At 45.9% G+C, this 21,345-nt stretch overlaps 10 protein-coding genes across 10 annotated transcripts in view; 6 read left to right on the top strand and 4 right to left on the bottom strand.

Annotated features, from left to right (window-relative positions):
• Pmar_PMAR012715 (cyclophilin, putative) overlaps window positions 1-223 on the top strand; it is a gene marked incomplete at both ends in the record, with an annotated part of 978 nt that extends 755 nt beyond the window's left edge. The window contains 2 exons of the mRNA XM_002787885.1: window positions 18-90; window positions 164-223. Coding sequence (XP_002787931.1) covers window positions 18-90; window positions 164-223 — 133 coding nt within the window. The remainder of the gene's footprint in view (window positions 1-17; window positions 91-163) is intronic.
• A 129-nt stretch (window positions 224-352) lies between these two features.
• Pmar_PMAR012714 (hypothetical protein) lies at window positions 353-1,363 on the top strand. The gene is made up of 5 exons (XM_002787884.1): window positions 353-457; window positions 507-593; window positions 647-758; window positions 804-1,096; window positions 1,171-1,363. Exons 1-5 carry the CDS (start codon window positions 373-375, stop codon window positions 1,341-1,343), a joined length of 750 nt encoding a protein of 249 aa, XP_002787930.1. The 5' UTR covers window positions 353-372; the 3' UTR covers window positions 1,344-1,363.
• Window positions 1,364-2,781: 1,418 nt separating this feature from the next.
• Window positions 2,782-4,218, top strand: Pmar_PMAR012713 (conserved hypothetical protein; the record flags this gene model as incomplete). Its single annotated transcript, XM_002787883.1, has 1 exon — window positions 2,782-4,218. One exon carries the CDS (start codon window positions 2,782-2,784, stop codon window positions 4,216-4,218), a length of 1,437 nt encoding a protein of 478 aa, XP_002787929.1.
• Window positions 4,219-6,195: 1,977 nt separating this feature from the next.
• Pmar_PMAR012712 (hypothetical protein) lies at window positions 6,196-8,824 on the top strand. Its single transcript, XM_002787882.1, has 16 exons — window positions 6,196-6,387; window positions 6,434-6,501; window positions 6,594-6,649; window positions 6,703-6,773; window positions 6,822-6,865; window positions 6,953-7,021; window positions 7,085-7,147; window positions 7,198-7,265; window positions 7,324-7,393; window positions 7,448-7,511; window positions 7,577-7,626; window positions 7,685-7,781; window positions 7,828-7,950; window positions 8,020-8,128; window positions 8,295-8,358; window positions 8,421-8,824. Exons 1-16 carry the CDS (start codon window positions 6,206-6,208, stop codon window positions 8,693-8,695), a joined length of 1,473 nt encoding a protein of 490 aa, XP_002787928.1. The 5' UTR covers window positions 6,196-6,205; the 3' UTR covers window positions 8,696-8,824.
• Window positions 8,825-9,191: 367 nt separating this feature from the next.
• On the top strand, window positions 9,192-10,148 carry Pmar_PMAR012711 (ribosomal protein, putative). Its single transcript, XM_002787881.1, has 4 exons — window positions 9,192-9,267; window positions 9,383-9,591; window positions 9,648-9,861; window positions 9,931-10,148. The coding sequence occupies exons 1-4, from the start codon at window positions 9,222-9,224 to the stop codon at window positions 10,035-10,037; spliced, it is 576 nt and encodes a 191-aa protein (XP_002787927.1). The 5' UTR covers window positions 9,192-9,221; the 3' UTR covers window positions 10,038-10,148.
• An 879-nt stretch (window positions 10,149-11,027) lies between these two features.
• On the bottom strand, window positions 11,028-11,371 carry Pmar_PMAR012710 (hypothetical protein; the record flags this gene model as incomplete). Its single annotated transcript, XM_002787880.1, has 3 exons — window positions 11,028-11,136; window positions 11,181-11,235; window positions 11,326-11,371. 3 exons carry the CDS (start codon window positions 11,369-11,371, stop codon window positions 11,028-11,030), a joined length of 210 nt encoding a protein of 69 aa, XP_002787926.1.
• Window positions 11,372-12,262: 891 nt separating this feature from the next.
• Pmar_PMAR012709 (60S ribosomal protein L35a, putative) lies at window positions 12,263-12,932 on the top strand. The gene is made up of 3 exons (XM_002787879.1): window positions 12,263-12,369; window positions 12,465-12,599; window positions 12,699-12,932. The coding sequence occupies exons 1-3, from the start codon at window positions 12,271-12,273 to the stop codon at window positions 12,825-12,827; spliced, it is 363 nt and encodes a 120-aa protein (XP_002787925.1). The 5' UTR covers window positions 12,263-12,270; the 3' UTR covers window positions 12,828-12,932.
• Window positions 12,933-15,103: 2,171 nt separating this feature from the next.
• On the bottom strand, window positions 15,104-16,936 carry Pmar_PMAR012708 (conserved hypothetical protein; the record flags this gene model as incomplete). Its single annotated transcript, XM_002787878.1, has 9 exons — window positions 15,104-15,208; window positions 15,264-15,297; window positions 15,337-15,457; window positions 15,551-15,712; window positions 15,797-15,862; window positions 16,011-16,108; window positions 16,458-16,546; window positions 16,778-16,799; window positions 16,821-16,936. The coding sequence occupies 9 exons, from the start codon at window positions 16,934-16,936 to the stop codon at window positions 15,104-15,106; spliced, it is 813 nt and encodes a 270-aa protein (XP_002787924.1).
• Window positions 16,937-17,480: 544 nt separating this feature from the next.
• On the bottom strand, window positions 17,481-19,529 carry Pmar_PMAR012707 (Dolichyl-diphosphooligosaccharide--protein glycosyltransferase 48 kDa subunit precursor, putative; the record flags this gene model as incomplete). The annotated part of the gene is made up of 14 exons (XM_002787877.1): window positions 17,481-17,531; window positions 17,575-17,694; window positions 17,749-17,874; window positions 17,928-17,989; window positions 18,044-18,127; window positions 18,172-18,242; window positions 18,290-18,377; window positions 18,430-18,508; window positions 18,568-18,696; window positions 18,756-18,843; window positions 18,889-19,019; window positions 19,070-19,125; window positions 19,169-19,279; window positions 19,322-19,529. The coding sequence occupies 14 exons, from the start codon at window positions 19,527-19,529 to the stop codon at window positions 17,481-17,483; spliced, it is 1,404 nt and encodes a 467-aa protein (XP_002787923.1).
• Window positions 19,530-20,232: 703 nt separating this feature from the next.
• Pmar_PMAR012706 (hypothetical protein) lies at window positions 20,233-21,149 on the bottom strand. The gene is made up of 3 exons (XM_002787876.1): window positions 20,985-21,149; window positions 20,820-20,942; window positions 20,233-20,776 (listed from the first exon to the last, which is right to left on the bottom strand). Exons 1-3 carry the CDS (start codon window positions 21,131-21,133, stop codon window positions 20,602-20,604), a joined length of 447 nt encoding a protein of 148 aa, XP_002787922.1. The 5' UTR covers window positions 21,134-21,149; the 3' UTR covers window positions 20,233-20,601.
• Window positions 21,150-21,345: the final 196 nt, after the last annotated feature.

Genomic DNA, 21,345 nt, shown 5'->3' with positions numbered 1-21,345 from the left:
TGTGACTGGTTAGACAGTAAGCATGTGGTATTCGGGAAAGTATTGGATCAACAGAGCATGATGACTGTAAGGAAGATTGAGAATGCACAGGTGATAGAGATCGTAGTATCAAGCATTCCCTATTCTAACTATTTCATGCGGTTCTACGATGTATCGTTCTCAGGTTGGGGAAAACAGTCGTCCGAAGTTACCAATTACGGTATCGGAGTGTGGTGAACTCTAGATCATCTATAGTGTATACCACAATTATGACGTTTCCTAGTCAGCCATGATGAGGTGTTCTCTCCAGTCTCTTAGAATATTGGTTACTTGAGTGGATTGTCTCAGTACCCCTTACTGCAGTCTTCTGTATAGTATCTTACTCGTGTTAAGATGAAGCTCTCGTTCTCTATCAAGGCAAGGCCTAAGAATACTCCTAAGCATCCGAAGCATAAGCCTGTACCAACGACAGAGCAGAGTAATATGTTCCGTGGTCGAGGGCCTCACTGTATGTGGTATATTGTCAGGGACTCGTCTTGTTAGCATGTCAGCATCTGGTGTGATGAAGACAGATAAAGCACCCGCTCCAGAGCATAAAGAATTCATAATACCATGTAAGAAGACGAATGGTGATGTATTAAGCATACATGGTGATGACTGCTTTTAGGTCTGCATCGGTTAGAGCCTAAGCAGGGTAAGCATACTATACTAAACGCCCCTATTGAGGCTACTACTATCAATCCAGGAGCAAGGTCAACCCCTCCTTCCGAATCTAATGAGTATTATTTGTTTTTGCTGGGTATGTTCACCGTGCTGTCAATCAGGCCCTCCTCTTCGACATCTCCCATCGAACTTGAAGGCGCTGATTCGGAAGATGCCCAGGCCATTCGGGAACTCTTCAGTGATGCTCGTGCACGGGCATCTGATTTGACCAGTGCGGAGGAGTTCGGACAAGCGGTGGATGCAGTGGAGCCTATACTATGCCAAGTCAATAAACGACGGAAAACGGGAGAAAATGCAAATGACTTTGACGAGTCTAAAGACGCTAGGGAAATCCCGATAGAAGAGTTTGGTATGGCTATGCTTAGGGGGATGGGTTTTGATAAGGACAAGCATGGTAATATCTGAAGTTGGATTTGGATGAATGGTTATGCACATTCGCGCTATTTTCATGTTGTCTCTGTCCTTCAGTCCAACAACCTATCTTCACAGAGCGTCGAGAAGGGCACGTAGGTCTTGGTGCAAAGGTAGTATTGCCAACTGATGGTGTTGTCGACCTCTCCAAGGAAGAGGACTCAACTAAGAGTGTCAATGGCAATAGTACCGAGAGTGGGAGACGTAGTCACACTAGCGGTACGCCGTGATCGGTTTTCAAAGCTTCAACGTCCATTCTCGGTGTTGTGTCTATGCTTCGGGCTGAATCATGCCATACTTTAGTATATCTAGTCCTGCCTATCATCATGGTCATCACTTGACCTGATCATAACCTAAATGGCAGTACCATTGCAGGCTGGAGAGGATAACAGGGGCCGTTCGTAGAGTTGTGTTGGAGACTGCAGTGTGGATGGTCCAGGGAAGGTAGCCAATACACTCCAGGATGTGGATGACTCGACCCTCCCTCACGAGGAGGAGGCAGGAGAAGATGAGATATAGTACTCATCATGAATGGTGAGGGATGTATAAATTGATCTATTTGGTGAGTGTCCTGTTACTAGGCAGAAAGTGCTCATGTCATTGGAAGTCTAGAAGAAGGAACCCACTTCGAATGTATCCTATCAAGTGTTTTTGAAGTTATGAAGCTGCTTGGAGGGTAGTACTGTTGCATATGAATAGGTGGTAATACTCAGGGCATCTCCAAGGGGGAGAGGGGAGGAGTTCTTGCTGAAACATCGTTGGTTGATGCCGATAGCCCAGAATATGAGCATGAGCACTACGTCTTGCTCAAGGGGTCTTTCCCATCATGTAAGGATATTGACCACCTTATTCGAGGTATTGCGGTAACATTGAGGATTTGTTGCTCTCGCGAGATCCGCCATCCGGTTCTCTTGCAAAGATCCGTTGGCAGAACTAGGATCGATGAAAGTGAGACAGTTCGGAAGGATCTGTTCGAAGTGTTCGATTCTCTAGTCATGCATATGCAGCACATGTTAGTGATGCTAGTATACTATCATTATCTATAGATCATAGGATTCACCTATGGGGATAGCCTACTGTGGATCAGGCGTTCCCTTCTGTGGTGGCTATGCTTCTGTAGCTTGCTCGTGGCTCATGATCGATAATACGAGTTGGAGGAAGTTGTAAAGACCTCTGTCTCAATTAATTCGGGATTCTAGCGGGAACTAGGTATCGGCAGGGGTGGTGTGATTGAGCTCTGAAGGGTGAGCTCTCGAAACGCCACCTGCATGTCCATTACATCTGTAGCTCGCACGAAACTCGATGTATCATCGATTCAGTTTGTCGGTCAGAAGTGTCTTATGCAGTTCTCGTTGCTTGGCTAAGGACAATGTCAAATCGTCTTATTGAGTTATTCTCTCTATTCAATACACTCATTTTTGTCACGTTAACCCTGAATACTCCGTCTACCTCCTCGCTGCATTCGTGATTGATGAGTATAACCGATTCTATGACGCGGATTGTTGGATGTCCTGTAGTTGCGATTATCACGAGATCCATTCTACTAACCAGAGTGGTGTCGATTAGTGAACATTGTAATGGTTTTATTATAATCCATTTTATTCCTCATCTTAGCCTCCATTGTCACCAGGGTTGTTGATTCTTTTCAGTAACATATTCCGTTACCTAATGGTAGCTCTCGAAACAGGATTCAAATCTTCTGAGAACTCCAACCAGATCAATGACTCGAGTAAGGAAAGGATGCAAAGCAGTTGTAGCACTCGTATGCATGTTCCCATTCTAAATAGGGGGTATAATCAAGTGCTCATTGCGGGATTAGTATGCTTCTGTTGTCCGGGATTCTTCAACGCTTTACAAGGTTTAGGTGGAGCTGGTAACGCGAATCCATCTGCTAACGATCCCGCCAACATCGCTCTCTATGCCTGCTTTGCTGTCTTCGGCTACTTTGGAGGTTTCTTTTTCAACTTGTTTGGCCCACGCCTCTTGATGAGTCTTGGAGGTTTAACCTACGCCTTCTATGCAGCAGCTGCATACATCTCTGGTCATATTGTTGGTACTGGTTGGCTATTTATCCTTGCTGGAGCTGTTCTTGGAATGGGCGCGGGTTGGCTTTGGACCGCACAAGGTGCGCTTATATTGGCTTATGCTCCGCAGAATCGTAAAGGACACTATATTGCAATATTCTGGGTTATCTTCAACTTGGGTGGTTTCGTTGGTGGTATACTACAGCTTGCAATAAACTTCGACACGGAGTCTAATACGGCCAGTGCTGCTTCCTACTTCGTCTTCATAGCTGTGATGATTCTGGGATCCCTAACAGCCTTGGTGTTGCTACGAAGTCCATCGAAAGTCATTCTGGAGGATGGTACTCGTGCCGTTATTGCTCCACAGAAGACAGTCAGGCAAGAATTCGCTGATACGGCCTCAGTTATTCTTGATAAGAACATGCTTATGCTATTAATTCTTTTTTTCGGCTCCAACTTTTTCTATACTTACGTATTCAATGGTGTTAATGGTGTAATATTCACAGTCAGAACTCGTGGTCTGAACTCGGCTCTTTATTGGCTATCCCAAATGGTCGGTGCATGGACATGTGGTCTGTTGTTAGATAACGCAAGGATGACACTTAGAGTTCGCGGTATCGCAGGCTTCTGGTTTGTATTTGTATTGTTCAACATTGTTTACGGCTTTGGCTGCTTTCTCCAGTATGGATACAGAGGCGGATATGATCGTTACAAGAATATTATAGACGAGGCTCACAGGATAGACCTCGCTCAAAGCGCCTACTGGTATCCGTGTATCGTGCTTATCCTCTATGGATTTGGTGATTCCATAGTGCAAACATATGCTTACTGGATAATGGGTGCTATATCGTTCAACAACGCCACATTAGCTGCGAAGTATATTGGTTTCTACAAGGGGATCCAATCTCTAGGAGCAGCTATAGCTTGGATGATCGATCTCCCCGAACTAAAAGTATCATATGTCATACAGTTCTGGATATGTTGGGGGTTATTCCTTCTCGGTATGCCGACTACCTGGCTTGTGGCAAATAGAATTGGTATACCACCGTCGTCTGAAGCTGTACACAGGGGGAAGTTGTGATTAACCGATTATTCATACTGATATCCTCGGCCTGGTTGCAGGGGGTGAGCAGTCTACGGTTTATGAAACGATCATCGTGATGACATTGTCACATGACGATGATAACGAAGCCATTACAATGGTCTGTCGTCTGAAGCTATCATGCCTAAGGCATGATGCCTTTAGTATTTCACATCAGCGCAGGAGCACCGAACAGCGGATTTTCAAATTGTCTTTCATTAGTATTGGTCTCTATTGCATCGGGTATGCCCTGTGTTCACCTGGAAGCTGTTATTAAAGTCATAACTTCAGTTGCCGCAGTTGTACGATCAGCTTTATCAATTCCCATGGTCCGTATGCTCCATCATTTGTTCAATGATAGGGGCATTCCATTAAGTGTCGGGAGCATGCAGGAGGAATTCTTGTCAACCCTCAAGCCTATCATTGCCGCAGCTCGAGCTGATTCCGAACAGTTGGGCGGCTTCGTTCAGCAGTGGTAATGCAACCCAACTACACGTTCGAGCCCGAATGAGCGGCTGTCATCCCACTAGGATTGTTGGTCGTCCAAGTGGAGATACGGAGAGGGGGGATACTTCTAGACATAAACAGCTCGTGTAGATCATCCGACTGTCAATGATGCCTTGAACATCATCACCAACAATTCTATAGACATATGGCTAGAATAGGATATCATTGCTGCTCAATGGGAACCCCGTGGGGTGCGTTATGATGGAAAGCATTACCCCTTATGGCATAGAATGGAACCGGCCATGGCAGGTTGAGGGAGTAGGATTCATAAAGTGGATCACCACTCTATGACCCAGCTTTATGATTTTGTTTCCGCTCATCAAGGGATCAACGGTCGTCGAGGACATTATGCAAATAGCAGCATACCTATAGCGATAACTAATGCCTCTTGTAGTCTCTCGATCCGGCCGGTGTCTGCTCCAACTCAATTATAGATTCGTAGACGACCTCAGGATCACTGTGATCCGATCACGGCTCGTAACAGAACAGTTCCCTCGCAGCAACTCGTATGCATCCTTGAAGAGGTAGTTTTACCGAGGATGGATCTTCCGATGAGCATGCCGGCGTGTAGTTATACATGCTCACCCAGTGATGCAGACTTCGTCGTTCAGGTATGATGTGAGTCGTTTGTCAGAGGGTCGGGAGCTATTTCAGCAGCGGCAGCACCAGCAGCAACCACCGCATCCTAATACCTGATTAGGTCAGCACCTATTTACTTTGTCATCGTGATCAGTGGAAAGTTCCTGAACCCACCTGGTAATAAGGCATCTCACCACCGTCGTCTCTCACTTCCGTGTATGATGATCTTAAAGCAGGTGAGCATGTATACTTTGGTATAGAGGGATACATATGCTTTGTGGTGCTTCAGGTCAGGCAGCAGCTGATCATAAGTTCGATACTAAACATATGTACACCTTCTGGTCTATGTGAGACGAGGATGCTCTCGATCAAGTTAATGTCATTCTTCCATGCTGTGCTTACTAGGTTTGTAGACTTTGTCACATGGGACTTACGCAAGCTTCCAAACCATACGCGGTAGCATTGTGAGTGTATGTTCAATGCAACAACTCCTCGTGCTAGGCACTTGTCTACTCGTATCGGCCCACAGCCTATCGTCATGCGTGATCATCACGGTACTTGCTTTATGGACATTTCATCCACTCGAGTCAAGTGAGTCATTACCTCCATCATCATCATTAGTATCGTTACCCCGACTAGAAGCCTCTAAGGTAGTCCTTCTCCTACCTGGAGTTGGGGGGGGGGGACAAAACTCTTACGTCGATCACCTCGACTGGATAGAGGGTATCAGTGGTACACCGTCTCGCAGGTTTGGACATAATGTACTCAACATGTTCTTACTATTTGCTGTATCGCCGTAGATCGATGCTATTCATCGGCCATGTTTCTTCTGGTATTGATGTCTCCTCCATGCGCTCTGAGTTGAAGTCGTTGTCAACTTTCATTATCACTAGGAGTCCTAATGTCAACTCCTACCTTATCGACCCCAGAGCCCCCAGCTGACCATCCTCCCGACCCTGCCGTTATTGCCGAGGGTGAGGCCACGAGCCCCGACACACAACTCCAATCTGTTGGCTGCCCTCAACATTCATCACGGCCTAACTTCCCACAGGGAGATCCTGCCTTTACTCCCTATGCAGCTATGTAAGCACCACACTAACATGCCACTTTCCCGGAGACTACGTATCAGGTATGACCTCATGTCTACTAAACGGGATACAGAGCCTTCTGAACTTCCTCCTCAGGAGTCACGGATCCGTAAGTACCATCAAAATGCCTACTCTTGCGTCGTCTCCTTCTCCCCTTACTTCTATCCTCTTTGGGTTGAGGTTATTCGGCTGTCGTCTCAGCTATCGATGCTACGGAGAGCTTTCCAATCAGCAGCGATGCATTTGAAGGACGCATCGTAGTGTCATGTTGCTGCTTAAGGTGATGTAGAACATGTTGTTATCCTGCTAGGTTGTGATACATCGTCCTCCTGACCCAAATAGTCCTTTCCCCTATTATGGGTATATGGGTAAGAAGCGGAGGTGAGCAACATAACTCCCCTATACTTGCTGTCATATACGCCTGCTTAGACGTTGGGAGCTCCGATGGCAAGGACGGTTCAAGATAAAGCCAAGTAGTGGGGAAGTCGTAGCAGTGATGGCGGTGTTTGCCCAATACCCGATTAACCTAACAGTTGCTCAGTTCTATATTCCATTGTTAGGCTCGGCATTGTTTTTTGGAATAGAGGCAACACAGCCTCTCCCCGAGCTGGGATTCGTTGCGAAGTCTGGTAATAATATCACTTACGTGTACATAGCCTGTTGGTACATGGTATATGGCATATCCATGTCAGGGATACGTCTCGTTCTATCAATCGCCACACGCTTGGCAGCTGCTAGAGGGACTATGTTGTTGAGTACTAGAACAGAGTCTCGTGATGGTAATCTGATTATTGCTCCACCTCAGCAAACTACCCCAACTCTGATCCATCGAGGAATACTTTTTTCACCTTTCCTCTAGTCAGTGCCGATACAGTGAGCCCTGATCATCTCCTGTTGTATCCACCACACCGTGATGACATGTTTCACTCAGTGTATTGTATCGGACTTGGACACACCTCCTAATCAGCTTCCCGATATCACTGCCGACAAAGCCCTCACAGGTACTAACTATGATTTCCTATGAATAGACCGTCGGGAATCTCCTCTTATCTCAGGCAAAGTGACCCATGACTACTTGTTTGACACCGAGCATATCTATACTTTTTGCTATTATTCGATGTAATGATATTCTCATCGTTGTCGTTGTAGTCTACAGGGCTACCACGTGAGTGTGTCTGTATCAGGTACATAGACTTTGTGACTTGGGATTTACGCAACCTACCCGTTGTCAGTGGTAAGGATTGTAATTGAGTTGTATAACATATCGTCAACTATATAGTCGTTACTATTAGGTACGTCCTTGTGTACGTTCACTGGTCATCAACCTATCCATGTTATCATCAAGGATCAAGAAGATGACTATTTTATGGACGTGCTTATAGCGCACAGGTGGAGAAGTCAGTCCTTCGTCTATAACCGTTATATTTGCCATTAGATGCCTCTCCCCAGTGTGGGCAGATTATATCGTGCCTGATGAGTCAACAGGAGTACTCAGTCTGACGAAGCGTATGTCAAGTTCCACTGATAGTATGGAATTTGTCAGTTGTCACTCATACTCGTAAGAATTAGCTTGTGTGTTATGCTGCTCTTTTCAACTCTCTCGATGAGGATGCTACTACTACTTCAGATGGGAGGATGGTAGTGGCTCCTCCTCCTCATCATCAAATGAGGTTGTATCGGTTGTGGAAGTTGTAGATGTTATTGACAAGAAAGGGGACAATGGCAAGACTGATAAGGTAATGTATCCATGGTGACGGTGCTTATCCCTTCACTTGTATCCTCGAACTCATGTCTGACGTCTTCAAGAAGGCGTCTACGCTTCCATTTAGTTGTAGATGAATTGTGTTACACCTAGTATTCGCGTCACATCCTTGATCGTACGGCGATCTGTGTATACGATAGGTTCTGGTTACTCGTAAGGTGAAGATGCGCAAGCGTGACGTCGTGCTCAGTCCTTTCCGTCTTGGTAAGAAGCCTATTATCATAATAATAATCCTACTATGAAGTTTGCGTGTTGTTGTTGCTCAGCTAAGAAGGCTTGGTCACGAGCGTTCATGCCATGTTATCCTGGGCGTCCTAGTGGGATGCGTAGATCTCGTTCCTTGAGTATGCTTGGAACAGTATCCGAGCCTCGACCCGTGAAGCATCATCAACACGATGATAATAATGATAGTGGCAACGGTAAAGTCACAAATCGTCGAGTATCCGATAACACTGATAATGTGAGCCGCCGACATCATGCAGCGTCATCACCGAGTAAGGCACGATCTCCTGGTAAATCGTCCAAGAGTAAGCGGTCGTGATCCGTCGTAGGGACTCACTACTATGGATACCTCTTGATTCTTCGCTGCCGCTTTCTTCCCTGTGTTGACCCTCTACAACATATCGTAGCAATTTGTGTCACCATCATCATCGAAATGACTTCACTTTCGGGTCCCATCGAGTTGTGTTAGTCCGATTGGAAGGAATTCGAAGGCATCTAATGGACAAGTAGATCATATCCATTAAATATATGTTCAACAATAATATCGTGCCCTGACGACATGATTCTACTATCGCACTTATACCAACGTTACTTCAGACTCATTGTCAGTGGGTCGCTGAGTCAATGACTGAAGTCGACGTCATTGAACTCAACTCCCGATTGGTGCTCATCATGGTACGATCATAGTAGATTGCTCGACGACATATTGCCACTGATCAACGTAGCCCAATCTTGATGCACCTGAAAAATTTTTGCCTGCGTAAATCTCGCTCGCCCGTAGCTGATCGATTAGATGTCGTAAATCCCCCATCAGGCGCCCGAAGCCGCGTTGGTACAGAAGCCTCATGAAGACTATCCACTCTCAGATCGACATTCAGATTCCTGAGGATGGTAATATGGGCTGGGTAGTATGAGAGCTCTGGTTATTATTATGATAGGAGTACTTGTGAGTCCTCTACTGTTGTAGTCGCCCTCTGTAATCACTGTACCGGTTTCTTCTTTTCAGTCAAGGTGACTCTTAAGTCCCGTCATATCGTTGTCTCGGGCAAGTACGGCAAGCTCGAGCGAACTTTCCGTCATATCCCTGTTGACATGAAGCTTGTCGAGGATGGCAGGAAGATCACTGTCGAGATGTGGTTCGGTCTTACCAAGAACAAGGCTTGCATCCGCACTGTTTGCTCTCATATCGAGAACATGATCACCGGTGTCCGTCAGGTAAGAACAACTGTGGTGTACTGCTGATCCCCTTTCACTATCGATTATCTACTCAGAGATACCAGTACAAGCTCCGTTTCGTGTACGCACATTTCCCTATCAACTCCAACATCACCAACAACGGTTCCACTATCGAGATCCGTAACTTCTTGGGTGAGAAGGTTGTACGTACTGTTGACATGATGCCCGGTGTCTCCGTGAGGAAATCCGATGATGTTAAGGATGAGGTCATTGTTGAGGGTGCCGACTTGGAGCTTGTCTCCCGCTCTGGTAATAATAATCATAATAGCACAGAGTTCATCGGTCGATGATAGCTCTATACCTATTCCCTTTTTTCAGCCGCTCTCATCCACCAATCGACTCTCGTACGCCACAAGGATATCCGTAAGTTCTTGGATGGTATCTACGTGACTGAGTCTGGTGTGATTGACCAATTGGAGGAGTAAACAGTAGCAATGACTTGAAGAATAGCAGTAGTACTGCTATTCAATCAACAACATCTCTGCTGTGGATAATGTCTCGCCACCAGCGTCGGAGGAGGAGAGCTTCTGCCAACAAAACTCTGTCTTTTGTTACTAGTATCATCAATTGGGAAGAAGTGTAGAGATGTGGACGAGCTATAAATATTGTATACTCTGTCCCTTATAGCATCACTCTTCATAATAACCCTCCTCTTTCCACTACCAATAATCGCTCTTCCACTGCCACCGATAGCTCGAATATCTGCCACGAGCATCTATACGAGATTGTGCTGATACGGAAGGGAGGCCTCGCCACGGTATGCTTGAGGCGCTGCTTGTTCCGATGATATTCAGGCTGGCCATAGAGCTTGGCTCCAACACGACACAGTAGCTATGTGAGAGTTAGGACTCTACCAGCAGTCATCTAACTAGCTCTGTATTGGACTCTTCCGCTGCTATATGTGACAGTGCGTTACTTTGTGGTGGATGCTCGAGGTTAATAGGAGATCTACACCATCCGTTTGCTTTCTGCAACTTTTGTTCTGTATATAGCTAGGGATGGATCATGAGTCGATGGTCCAACTAGACCACTACTGTGATGTTATACCCTCGATGCTCATTATGCTGTGGGCAAAAGGGTACCGGCAGCGATGGCAACACCGAACAGGAAAGAGCGATAGTAGAGCTCCGCGGTGAGCCGCTGATGATTAGCGGAACCTGACATCAAAGGGAAATGAGCATACCACAGAGAATGCAAGGTGTGGTGGCGACAGTAGTGACAGTGAAGCTAGAGAGGAAGTGAGCCAACAACTCATCTTGGTACGTACACACCACTAATGGGATTTCCCTTCTATCTTCTACCAGTTTTCAGTAATCATTGATCAATCAGTACTCAACAGATCATCAACAGTCTCCATGTAGAACATCAATTACTCAGTATCAATATGCGTGATTGGTAGTGGAATTATACTTCCATCATTTATATGTAGAGTTATCCTCGCTATCAGAGTTCCCATTGTTATCGAGTATGCTTTTGGTAAGCCGTGATAGAGTTGCTATCTTAGTTCGGGCAAGGTTGACGTATCTATATGATACATTCAATGCATCATCAATACTCTCATCCACTACCTGTTATTATTGGCTATCTCAGCTGGGCTCATGTACTGTATTTTGACCTCGTTACCTATGAGGACCAACCTCAACCATTACACATTCCCACCGTATGAGGATGCTGATCATGTATCCTTAATAATAATACTACTACTGTGCTCACATGTCTCCTCCTGCTTTTCTTGTTTCGTTGCATGCCTCCTCTTCATAGCTAGCTCTCGATGTATCCCGCGGCTAATGTATTGGTTAGCTTTACGGACAGCAGCCAACTGAGATTAGTGTCATTATAAATAGATCAGTAACTCCGTCAATAACTACTACCCTTCGTTCTGTTGTTGGATCAGGACGATTGCATGACGACTCGAAACCGTCATCAAACCCTGGAGGAGGGTTTGATGCTTCCCTCTGTCGATATGCACGTATACGTGCTATAGTTAACATCTTCGTCGATGCAAAGGTATCTTTATAGCCTCTGGTATCTCCATTCGATGCGGTATCGCCTAACTCCCTTGAATGCATCAAGTGTAGTGGCCGATGGTGTCGTATGGCAGCAGAGTTGTGGTTACTCCTCTCTGATTAAGGGGACACTATTGCTAAGGTCGCCCTCACCATAGTGTGTAACTCACCATGCTTTGGCCTGATGGCTCTTTCCTTCATTGTATCCTCATGTGTTAGGAGATCAGTACTACTCGACTGCTGTCCAATCCTTTGTGTGATCCCATCATAGCCAGGTATACTATGGTACTGATGATAGTCATCCAGTGCCATTCGGTTGGGCTTCCCCTCCTTGATGTAATCGTCCTCGTCATCAAGTAGTGTTGTATTGCAGGGTGTCTCAGTTTCATGGTGTAGGATGGTATATGGTGTGGTATACTCAAGGGAGTGGGCAACACGATTAATGATCTGTCCCACCATCACATCGCTCATGCTATGCATTATCGCTTCCTCATCCAACACCCCGTCAGGCGTTTCAGTAGTTGTGGCCTCCATAAAGGGGCTGACGGACTAATGATGAAGGCGACATCACTTTGCGTCAAAATCTCGCTCGCCCGGCAATCGATCAGCCCTGGTAGCGTGGTGTCAGTAGAGTTCTATCGAGTCTCCAACAATGCCCGAGAAGCGTTTCCAAGCAAAGGGTGGCCGCCGCACCAAGCAGCCCGTACGCCTTTACTCCAAGGGTGTGCTCATGGGACCCAAGCGTTCCAAGGTAATATAGACTCGTAGAGATACTTGTGCGACTTGGATGTCTGTCCACATTCTTTGGAATCGTCATTACAGTAATTTTGATGTTGTTTCTTTTAGTGCAACACTCACATGAACCAGGCTCTTGTGAAGATCGAGGGTGTTCACTGCACTGAGGATGTCGATTTCTACCTCGGCAAGCGCATCGCCTACGTTTTCAAGACTAATACAGTCAAGAACGGTTCCAAGTTCCGAGTAATCACAGGGTGGTTCAGTTTTCGGTAACGGCTTCGGAATTCAAGATCGCCACTTGCGGAGCTACTTGCTTTGATATCATTACGATATTCCTTTCAGTGCATGTGGGGCAAGGTTATGCGCGCTCACGGTAACGCTGGCACCGTTCGTTGCAACTTCAAGAAGAACCTCCCTCCTAAGGCCTACGGCTCTATGGTCCGTGTCATGCTCTACCCCTCTCGCGTCTAAGTTGATGATGATGACGGCAATATAGTTGTGTAACACATCACAACTACACTCACTTGATAAGGAGGAGGAGACACTTTGATGGACTAGGAGGAGACTTGGAAACGGATTTGATGTATTGTGTTGTTAAGTATTACTGGGTATTTACCACTGTTGATGCCGTGCTACTACTAGCGTCTGTTACTAGTACTTCTGTATTCATTCTTGTAGAGGGGAACTTATGTCGCTGGTGCGATTTTGAGGGGGTGTTTGGAAGGCACCAATCGTAGAGTTGTATACAACTATTCATTTGAACTGACGGTAGTCGATCACAACGGAAAATACGATGACACTTGATCCACGATCTCGAAGTTATCGTCGCAGTTAATTAAATGTAGAATTGTGACCTTGAAAAATAAGATTCGCAAAATGATAAGTCTGCTCTTTTCAAGGAGAACGGAGGTCCACCCGATGAATATATCACGTGACAACGCAGTTGCGATGGATATGTGATTTCTCGCCTGATGTTATACCTGTTTCTCAAGTCTGAATGATGTTGCGTGTCTGAGTGACTATTCACTAATCTGAGTTGCACGGTCTACGAGATGAAGTTGCCCGGTAGAACAACTCTTAAGCCGATGAGTGCACGAGTCGAAGGTCATAACAAACGACAACTATTGTAAGCTACATGAGTGATGGAATGTATACACATGTGAAATATGTTGTGGGAGCGCTGTTGGGTTCTATGGGTTATTACTCGCCCACGCAACAAACGTCGCAGCTAACAGTGAGAATCCAAATATACATCGAGACATGGAGAATTCATTTTGTACTCCGACCTGACGGTAAGAGTCAGGTTTGGGAGGGCCACAACAACATAACTACTGTTGGAAACTGTTAAATCGAGTATTTCGGACGCCTCATCGGTTTTGAGGTTCTTGGCGCTGCTCGTTCCCATCCATACCCGTTGAGGTTCCGAGATTGGGTATCTCCTCCGAAGAGCCGTTTTCCTCGAACCGTTAAAATGGAGTCCCTTAAGCAACTGCCACGACTCACCGAGTGTGCCTAGAAGGGTCTAATATCTTGCCCCTGATGTGACATCCTGCTTGTAGAGATCCGATACTCTCCTTTGCCTCGATGATCTGCATAGGTGTGGTCTGACGGTGACCAATTCTCCGATCGGTGATGTTTATCTCGTACTCGCTCCGTGTACGAAGTGGCAGATTTGAGACTTTTACAACAACAACACTTTGGAGACCCCCGCTTTGTGTACGAGTCGACCTCCTCGAATGAAGGGAGTTGCTTGAGTGTTATCCCAGGCGACACTGAGCATCGACATATTAGCCGGTTTGCGGCGCATATCCACTACCCTCAATAGGTTGGGCATTGAATTGATCATAATCAGCGTTCCGTGGTAACAGACTACGCAAGATGTTGGTTACCTGTCTCGTTAGGGACAGCCTGCAAAAAGGTGGCTTCAGGCTACTGTTGTGTGTGGTGTATTCACAACACGTGTCCAACAATTATGCTGGAAGAGGTCGAGGGCCGAGACCTGATAATGGGCAGCTGCTAGATGTAGAGTGTCAAGTTAGCTGATGTTAGCGATGCCAGCCTTGACTATGTTGAATACACTGACCAGCAGGGCCTCGCCACTCTGTGCCCAATGTTGTGGTTCGAATCCATTCACGACTGCTGCCTTGTTCGTCAAGCATCCACCATTGTGGATGTGTACCCCTTCAGCTGCATTCCTGATGGGAGGAATTGATCGACTCTGAGGAGGACCGATCCTTTCTGATAGTGTGGCATAGTGCAATACACTAGCAGGGCGAGCATAGCTACACTCCAGAGTATATGAGTGGACTATTCCTGTCATCCTATGGATAGCCACGCGACTGCATCCTTCCTTCGACACTGCTGTTCCATCGACCTCCTCCTCCTTGTCTTTCCTATCATCTACTGGGTCATCACTTTGCCCCTCGACACCTGATTCATTCCCGTTACTCGTGTTGGCGTGGGCTGATCGGGAAAGATTGACCTCCGAGGTCTTCTGCGGCGGCTCTTCGCGATGGGAGCTTATCCCTCCTTGACATATTCTTCGCACTGAAGTCGCCTGCTACAAAATGTTCCGGAATGCCCCCAAGCTCCCTTCACATTTATCTATGTCGAAATATGGTGAATTGATCGCCATGAGGCGCGCGAAAGCCATATTCCATGCATTGTGAAGGCTAGACTTCAACGCATTGCCGAACCTAGAAAGTTCGTGACTTACACATATCGGAATGCTGATAGAAGATCTCTTCTTACAGGAAGCATCCGGTCTTATTGGCATGCCCATGCATATCGACGTATAGTTCAAGCATACCCCTCTTGGCATAGATTCGTGCAAGGTCAACAATCGCCATAACCTAGATCAGGCTATCGTGAGTCGATTGAGCTACAACAACCCGTCGTGGAGCTCACTGCTTCATGCTCAGGCCCGGGATTATGGTAGAACCTAATAGGAGTTATCTAGTAGTGTGGAGAATATGCTTACCTATTCAAGTTAAGGCCACGACTGTTGGTTCGGTAATTGCCCATATACACTCCATCAGGGTTTATCATTGGCACGAACTTCAAGTCGTAATGGTATCGAAGCGCTACTGCTCGAGGATCGTCTGATAGGGCCTCACAACAGATAATTGGGATAACGGTGAGTCCAGGATGATGAACATACAGCGAGGGAGGGGTGATGAATGATATCTAGCCACTTACGAAATTGAGTGCTCCAAGCAAAGCAAACTGTCCAGGTGTCTCTCCAGGATGGACTCTAGCTGTCAGCAATATCACTGGCTTCGTCGAGGGATAGGAAGGCCCTTGTTGATTGTCAATTTCATTGGAGCTTGAAGTTATGGTGAGGACATCTACTCTACCTACATTGTGGCGGCTATCCAAATCGTATGTTGTGCCACACGACGGTCATCAAGTGATGATGCTGTATGATTATACCCTCTTACGTCCGTGCAGGCTCCTTGTGAGAAGCTCGCGTGAGAAGCATACATCGTGGCCGAGACGTAGAATTTCTGACGGACTACTGGGAGGCGACGAGAGCGATATCCCGTTGATGATACTAGGTAATGGTGCAGATGGTCTCCGGGGTGCTGAGCATAAACCCATACCCGATACACTTAGTAGGCCACACTAAATGTGGCGCGATGGCTCGTTGCCTACCACGACATATATCCTCGAGCTCTTGAAGATAGAGTTGCAGGTCTTCGTAACCGAAAGGGTAGCACATAGCAAAATATACAGTGGACTCTGGAGTGTGCCTGGAGAAAGTCTCGCAGTCCCATAAGCTGCTCAAACGGCTGCGGTGGTGGTGGTGACTCTAACAGTAGGGGATGCTCTTGTCGGAGCCGAGTAGAGGGGAACTAGGCTCCTCAGCTCTATCATCACATCAAGTGTTTATCAGCTACCCTCCCATGAAGTTACTCATGCCTGTAGGACCATCTCAGTTCATATGTTCTATCCTTTTTAGTTCGTCCTGAGATGTTGTTGAAGCATCACAAATAATTGGAGGGCAGAGAGTGGAAGACCCTTGCATGATAGAATACAGCAGCGTCGGTGCCGGCCCTGAATCCTCTTCCATTGTGGATCGTCTGGGAGGACTCGTGTTACTGGGCGTAGTCTGTGGACATTGAACAGCTTCCGTTGTTTGCCCATGTTATCTGAGGACACACTCTTCCCTCCAATGCATTGGTGATAGCCTAAGCAGTTATTGGCCTCGGATGACTCACATAAAATGAGCTCATATAGTTTCACTCACTTATAGACAGGGTGATCTTCTGATCCTTAATTAATCCTCGTACACCTGCAGTACGAGGAAGCATTCGATGAAACATGCCATATTGTAGACCCACAGAAATAGAACCACGTTTTGAATGGGCTTTCGTATTGTGTACCATCACAGTCGTGAGCTATCCAAATATTATACCTACTTTCATCTGTGAGAGGTAAGGCCTGAAGTATGGATTGCTCTACGTGTTGGATACTGTGTCATAGTCCACAGTACAGGTATTGCCCGAGTCAAAATCGGATGAGAATGTGAGCGTGCCGATCGTGACGTCACGGATCTTGGGTGAATCGCCGATTGACATATTAATCTATCCAACTAGAAGAGCATATAACACGTCATCCGAGTCTCGAATTGGAACGTTACCAATCCCAATGCTTATCGAACACCCATTAAGATGATACTGGGCGGCCGTTGAGTTACTGGTTCTCACCCCTGTACATGATAGGGGCGTCATATCCGCAATGAGCTAAATCCTATTATAAGTCCTGCAACTTCTTATAGACCAACTAGTTGACTTGTAAATAGAACGAGCACACAGTGACTGTACTGCAATGAGGAGTGTTGCAGTAGCATCTATGAGTCCGTGTGATAACAGGCTCCATTCAGCACACCTTTACTCGTATTATTCAAACGTTAACCAACAAAACACACCTGTGATAGTGTAGCGTGACTAAAAGCAGCACTACTGAGAAAACTAACTCATCAACAGCACTGTGTGCTCTCATTTCGTCTTCTTTGACTCTCCTCCTCCTGTCTGTTTGCGAGTAGGCGAGTTAATACGGCCTGGCGGCGAGGTATCCTTATCGTAACTGAATGACGAATCATGCATGCCTTAGTTCACAATACTACATCATCAAGAAGGCGATCACAAAAAGGCCGAACGCCGCGACGAAAACCTGAGTATACGGAATGACGTGCTCATCCTGATGATGATGTTACTGATGCGTAGTAAGGATATGCACAGAAGAGGAATCTGGGGTAGTCATTGTGCTTGTAGTTCCTTAATGGTGCTACTTCCTCTATATGGAGAGGATTCAAACCAAGTCTGTTGTAGTTCACCTGAAACCGATCCAATGTACCAGCGAAAAGGAGGCAACAATCACTATCAAGTACCACAAACTTGAATATTCCATAAACATCGGGGGCCTTGAAGGTGAGTGTATGTAAACCGTTATTGGATGTATCAGGGAGCAGGAAGGCTCTAATATGAGGGTCTAGCATAGTGTATTCGAGTTGGATCTGATAATGGTATCGTAGCATACGATATAGTGATGAGGATTGGCTGAGCGTACATCACGAGCTGTATATGGAACCCATCCCTTCATAGTCAGCTCTTCCAACTGAATCTCGAATGCTGATGAGGTAACATCATGACTACTACTGCAATAATCCTCTATGATAGTCTTACTGATATCGTCCCCCTCAGTATACATATACGGCGCCTCGGTCTCCCCAACCTTATGGTGTCGCATATTTACAGCACGGATGACACCTAAGCAGGATGATGATGCAAGCGTGATACATAGGTGTGCTTACGTCGCTGATTGAATGCCCATGTATACATCGACTTACACACATTCCTATTGTCGTATCCCTTCTTGTTAAATCTGAAGCCACAAGCAAGGTTGAGCCATACCATTGACCACAACAGTACATCTTATCAGCACACATATCCTTCGATCCAACGAGAAGGACACGAGCCCCATTACGGGCCTGTAGGGCTGATACCAGATTCAAACCACCTGATGCCGATAAGACTTGACCATAATGACACTATCCACTGACGCGGCCCACTCAAAGTGTTTGCAGCACCCTCTCTCATCATTTGCATATTAGCGTCCTCAGAATACGCACTGGGTGACGACTTAATGACCTGATGATAGCAAGGAGACACATTAGGGTGCCATATGGACGTATAATAGTTCGTATTACCGGGAATACGCGGTCATTGCTCGGTGAAAGGGAATGACCAACACCTCTGCCGAAGAGGACCTTGTCCTTGCTAGCAGCAGTAGGATTGAAATGCGTCACTCGGGGAGCGACAAAGTTTCGACTCCACACCTAGAGTGACAAACGATAAAGCCTCTGATGGTAGTATTCTGTGAGTAGAGGCATCATACAGTGGTATGATCATTCCCCTCGTAGTGGAAGTGGTCAACAAGGGTCGAGTCTTGATCGTATACATCAAAGCCGAATTCGTTAACTAGCCTAAATGATGATTGTGACCACACCGAGAGGGATGCTAATGCCTACTTCCTCAAGCCATTCCCATTGAAATCCCTCCCAACATTAATGACAATACTCCTGTTACCCTTATCCACGAAGTCGACTAGATCAAACATAGATATACCCTTATGGGGTTTACCAGCACTAGCAGCCTCTCTCTGAAGCAAATAAGGAACAGCTACTCCTACAGATCTCGATTGATGATCACCTTCTCATCATCCACCGACTTGTATTTACGACCACGATCCTCGATAACAGGGAAGGCTGCAAGTATCATTACAAAGCCCTACTGTACTAATGGTCTTACCATTGATCTTATTAGCGTTGATTATGATGTTGTCGTATAACCATTCACCGTAATCATCCAGTTTCAGGGCCCTGTCGTTATAAACGGCGAAGGTAAGATGATGACCAGCATCTATTCAACAGAATACTCGTGTTGTACATAGGATTAGTATACCCTCAAGATCAGCATATAGTTGGGAATAAATCCTCTTATCATTATCCTCTTCACCCTCATCCACGATAACTAAAGTTCTGAGATGGGTCTGCTGGTTCTGTTGTTGCTTCTGGCCTGTTGCCGAAGTAGCTGTTGCCGCTCCAATGGTTGAATACACCAATGACCATACAGCAACCAATACGATTAGTGTAGGAATGCTACTGTGCATGGTGTTGGTTCAGGGGCCGAACCTAAGGCTCAGTTAGCAATGAAAAACTGACAATCATAATAACAACAACGAGACAAGCAGTCCAAGCCTCCTGATGATGAATTCTCACAGATCAGGAGTAGAGGAGTACCACATTTGGCTAACTGTAACTCAAATAACACACAAGATATTGATAAATACAAAACACCCGGGGAATATAATAATAGCTAGCAGCTGCACTTCCACATGTTCATGGGCAAGTAATGATGATGAAATGTGAGGAAATGGAGTGAAGATATTTTGAAAAAAAGGAGCAGCTTTGTAAACTGTAACGGGAAGGAATATAACTGAATAGGAAACCGGTAACAGACACAAAAGTAGATAGTTTCATAATGATCATATGATACGGGCCACATTAGCGTGTCTCTTCTCGGTGAGGTGGATTTATCCTCCACTACTCGTCTGGGGCCAACTTATTATCGATGTACGCCTCTCGTGCCCTGCTTCCGATACCACGTTGAGCTAGGTGGCGATGATCGAGTAATATTCAGCGAGTAGTAATGATTCCCTCATCATTACATACAGTTATCGTGGTAGAACAGAAGTCGCTTGATCGAGTCGGACGATCTACGAGCATTAACTATGTGAAGAATTATATTAAATCCTAGACATCATTAAGACCGGTAATGTTAGCCACCGCCTCACTACTACGCAACAGTACGAGTAGCAAACGTCAGGAGTAGGTAAGGCAGTGATAATGATAGTAATGGAGCAGCATACGGGTATCAAGGTCAGAATAGTCTACAGTGACTTATCTCCTATAGAGGAGGGGACATGGGGAGAAAACTAAGGTAAATTGTCAAACACCGAGGGATAGACGAGGTATGCTATCAACAGAGTACAAGGTACAATGAAAGGAGTTGCAGTAGTAGTAGTAGTAGTAGTAGTAGTGGTCATAGCCATTGTAACTACGACCATTGAACTGGGAGTAGGGGGAGCGACAGTAGCCTTGAGCGGCAGACATAATCGGATACTGGGTAGATATCTTAGTGTACACCTTGGTGTCTGCTCTTACTACCACTACAGAATGATACTAAGACTTTACTATATCCGGTCGTATTGATCTACAATGTGCCACATAGGTATTCCATTCACGTATTCGACAGGAGACCTCAGCAACGGTCATTGGGCTTAATAAAAATTGCTTCTGACGTTGTGATGGTCTTCCACTGTCAGGCGTCAATGAAGGAGTAGATTGTAAAGGATCCCTAAACACGAGGCGTCGACTCTATTTATCATTAGGGCCCATACCTGACAGCCGTACGAGACTCTACACGGGAGTCATTGGCCTCATCTCGAACGGTATCAGTAATAGACATCTCCTCGGTGATGGATGGTAATGTACCATGATAAGATTCATACCACTTCTTAGTCCTGACAATACTAACATTCGATTGGTGATAATAGTATAACTACCTATTGTAGGATGCAAAAGCCTTGTATGTACGTTCATCCACCCATCCACAGCATCCTAGTATACTACTAGTCCCAGCCTTAGAACTAGTAATAGGAGGTATCGGGGGTAGTAGCGGCAACAGCATATTATTATTCATTACCTCCACCATAGAGTGAATACGTACGAATACTAAAATCTGAGTACATACAGGTAAAATATGTAGCGAGTACACCCGCAATATGCTACGGAGCTCTGACAAATCGGGCCAATATTCGAGAATTCATTAAACGATTCTGCGCGAAACCAAACGTTTCAACTTCGCGTCTCTCCGGAAAACTTTACGCACCTATATAATCGTCGGACCTTGACTTGTTTTTGAGG

Source organism: Perkinsus marinus (genome assembly GCF_000006405.1).
Source record: "Perkinsus marinus ATCC 50983 genomic scaffold scf_1104296929318, whole genome shotgun sequence".
Lineage (NCBI taxonomy): Eukaryota > Perkinsozoa > Perkinsida > Perkinsidae > Perkinsus > Perkinsus marinus.
Note: the sequence above shows the minus strand (reverse complement) of the source record. Positions and strands in the feature narration are given on the sequence as shown.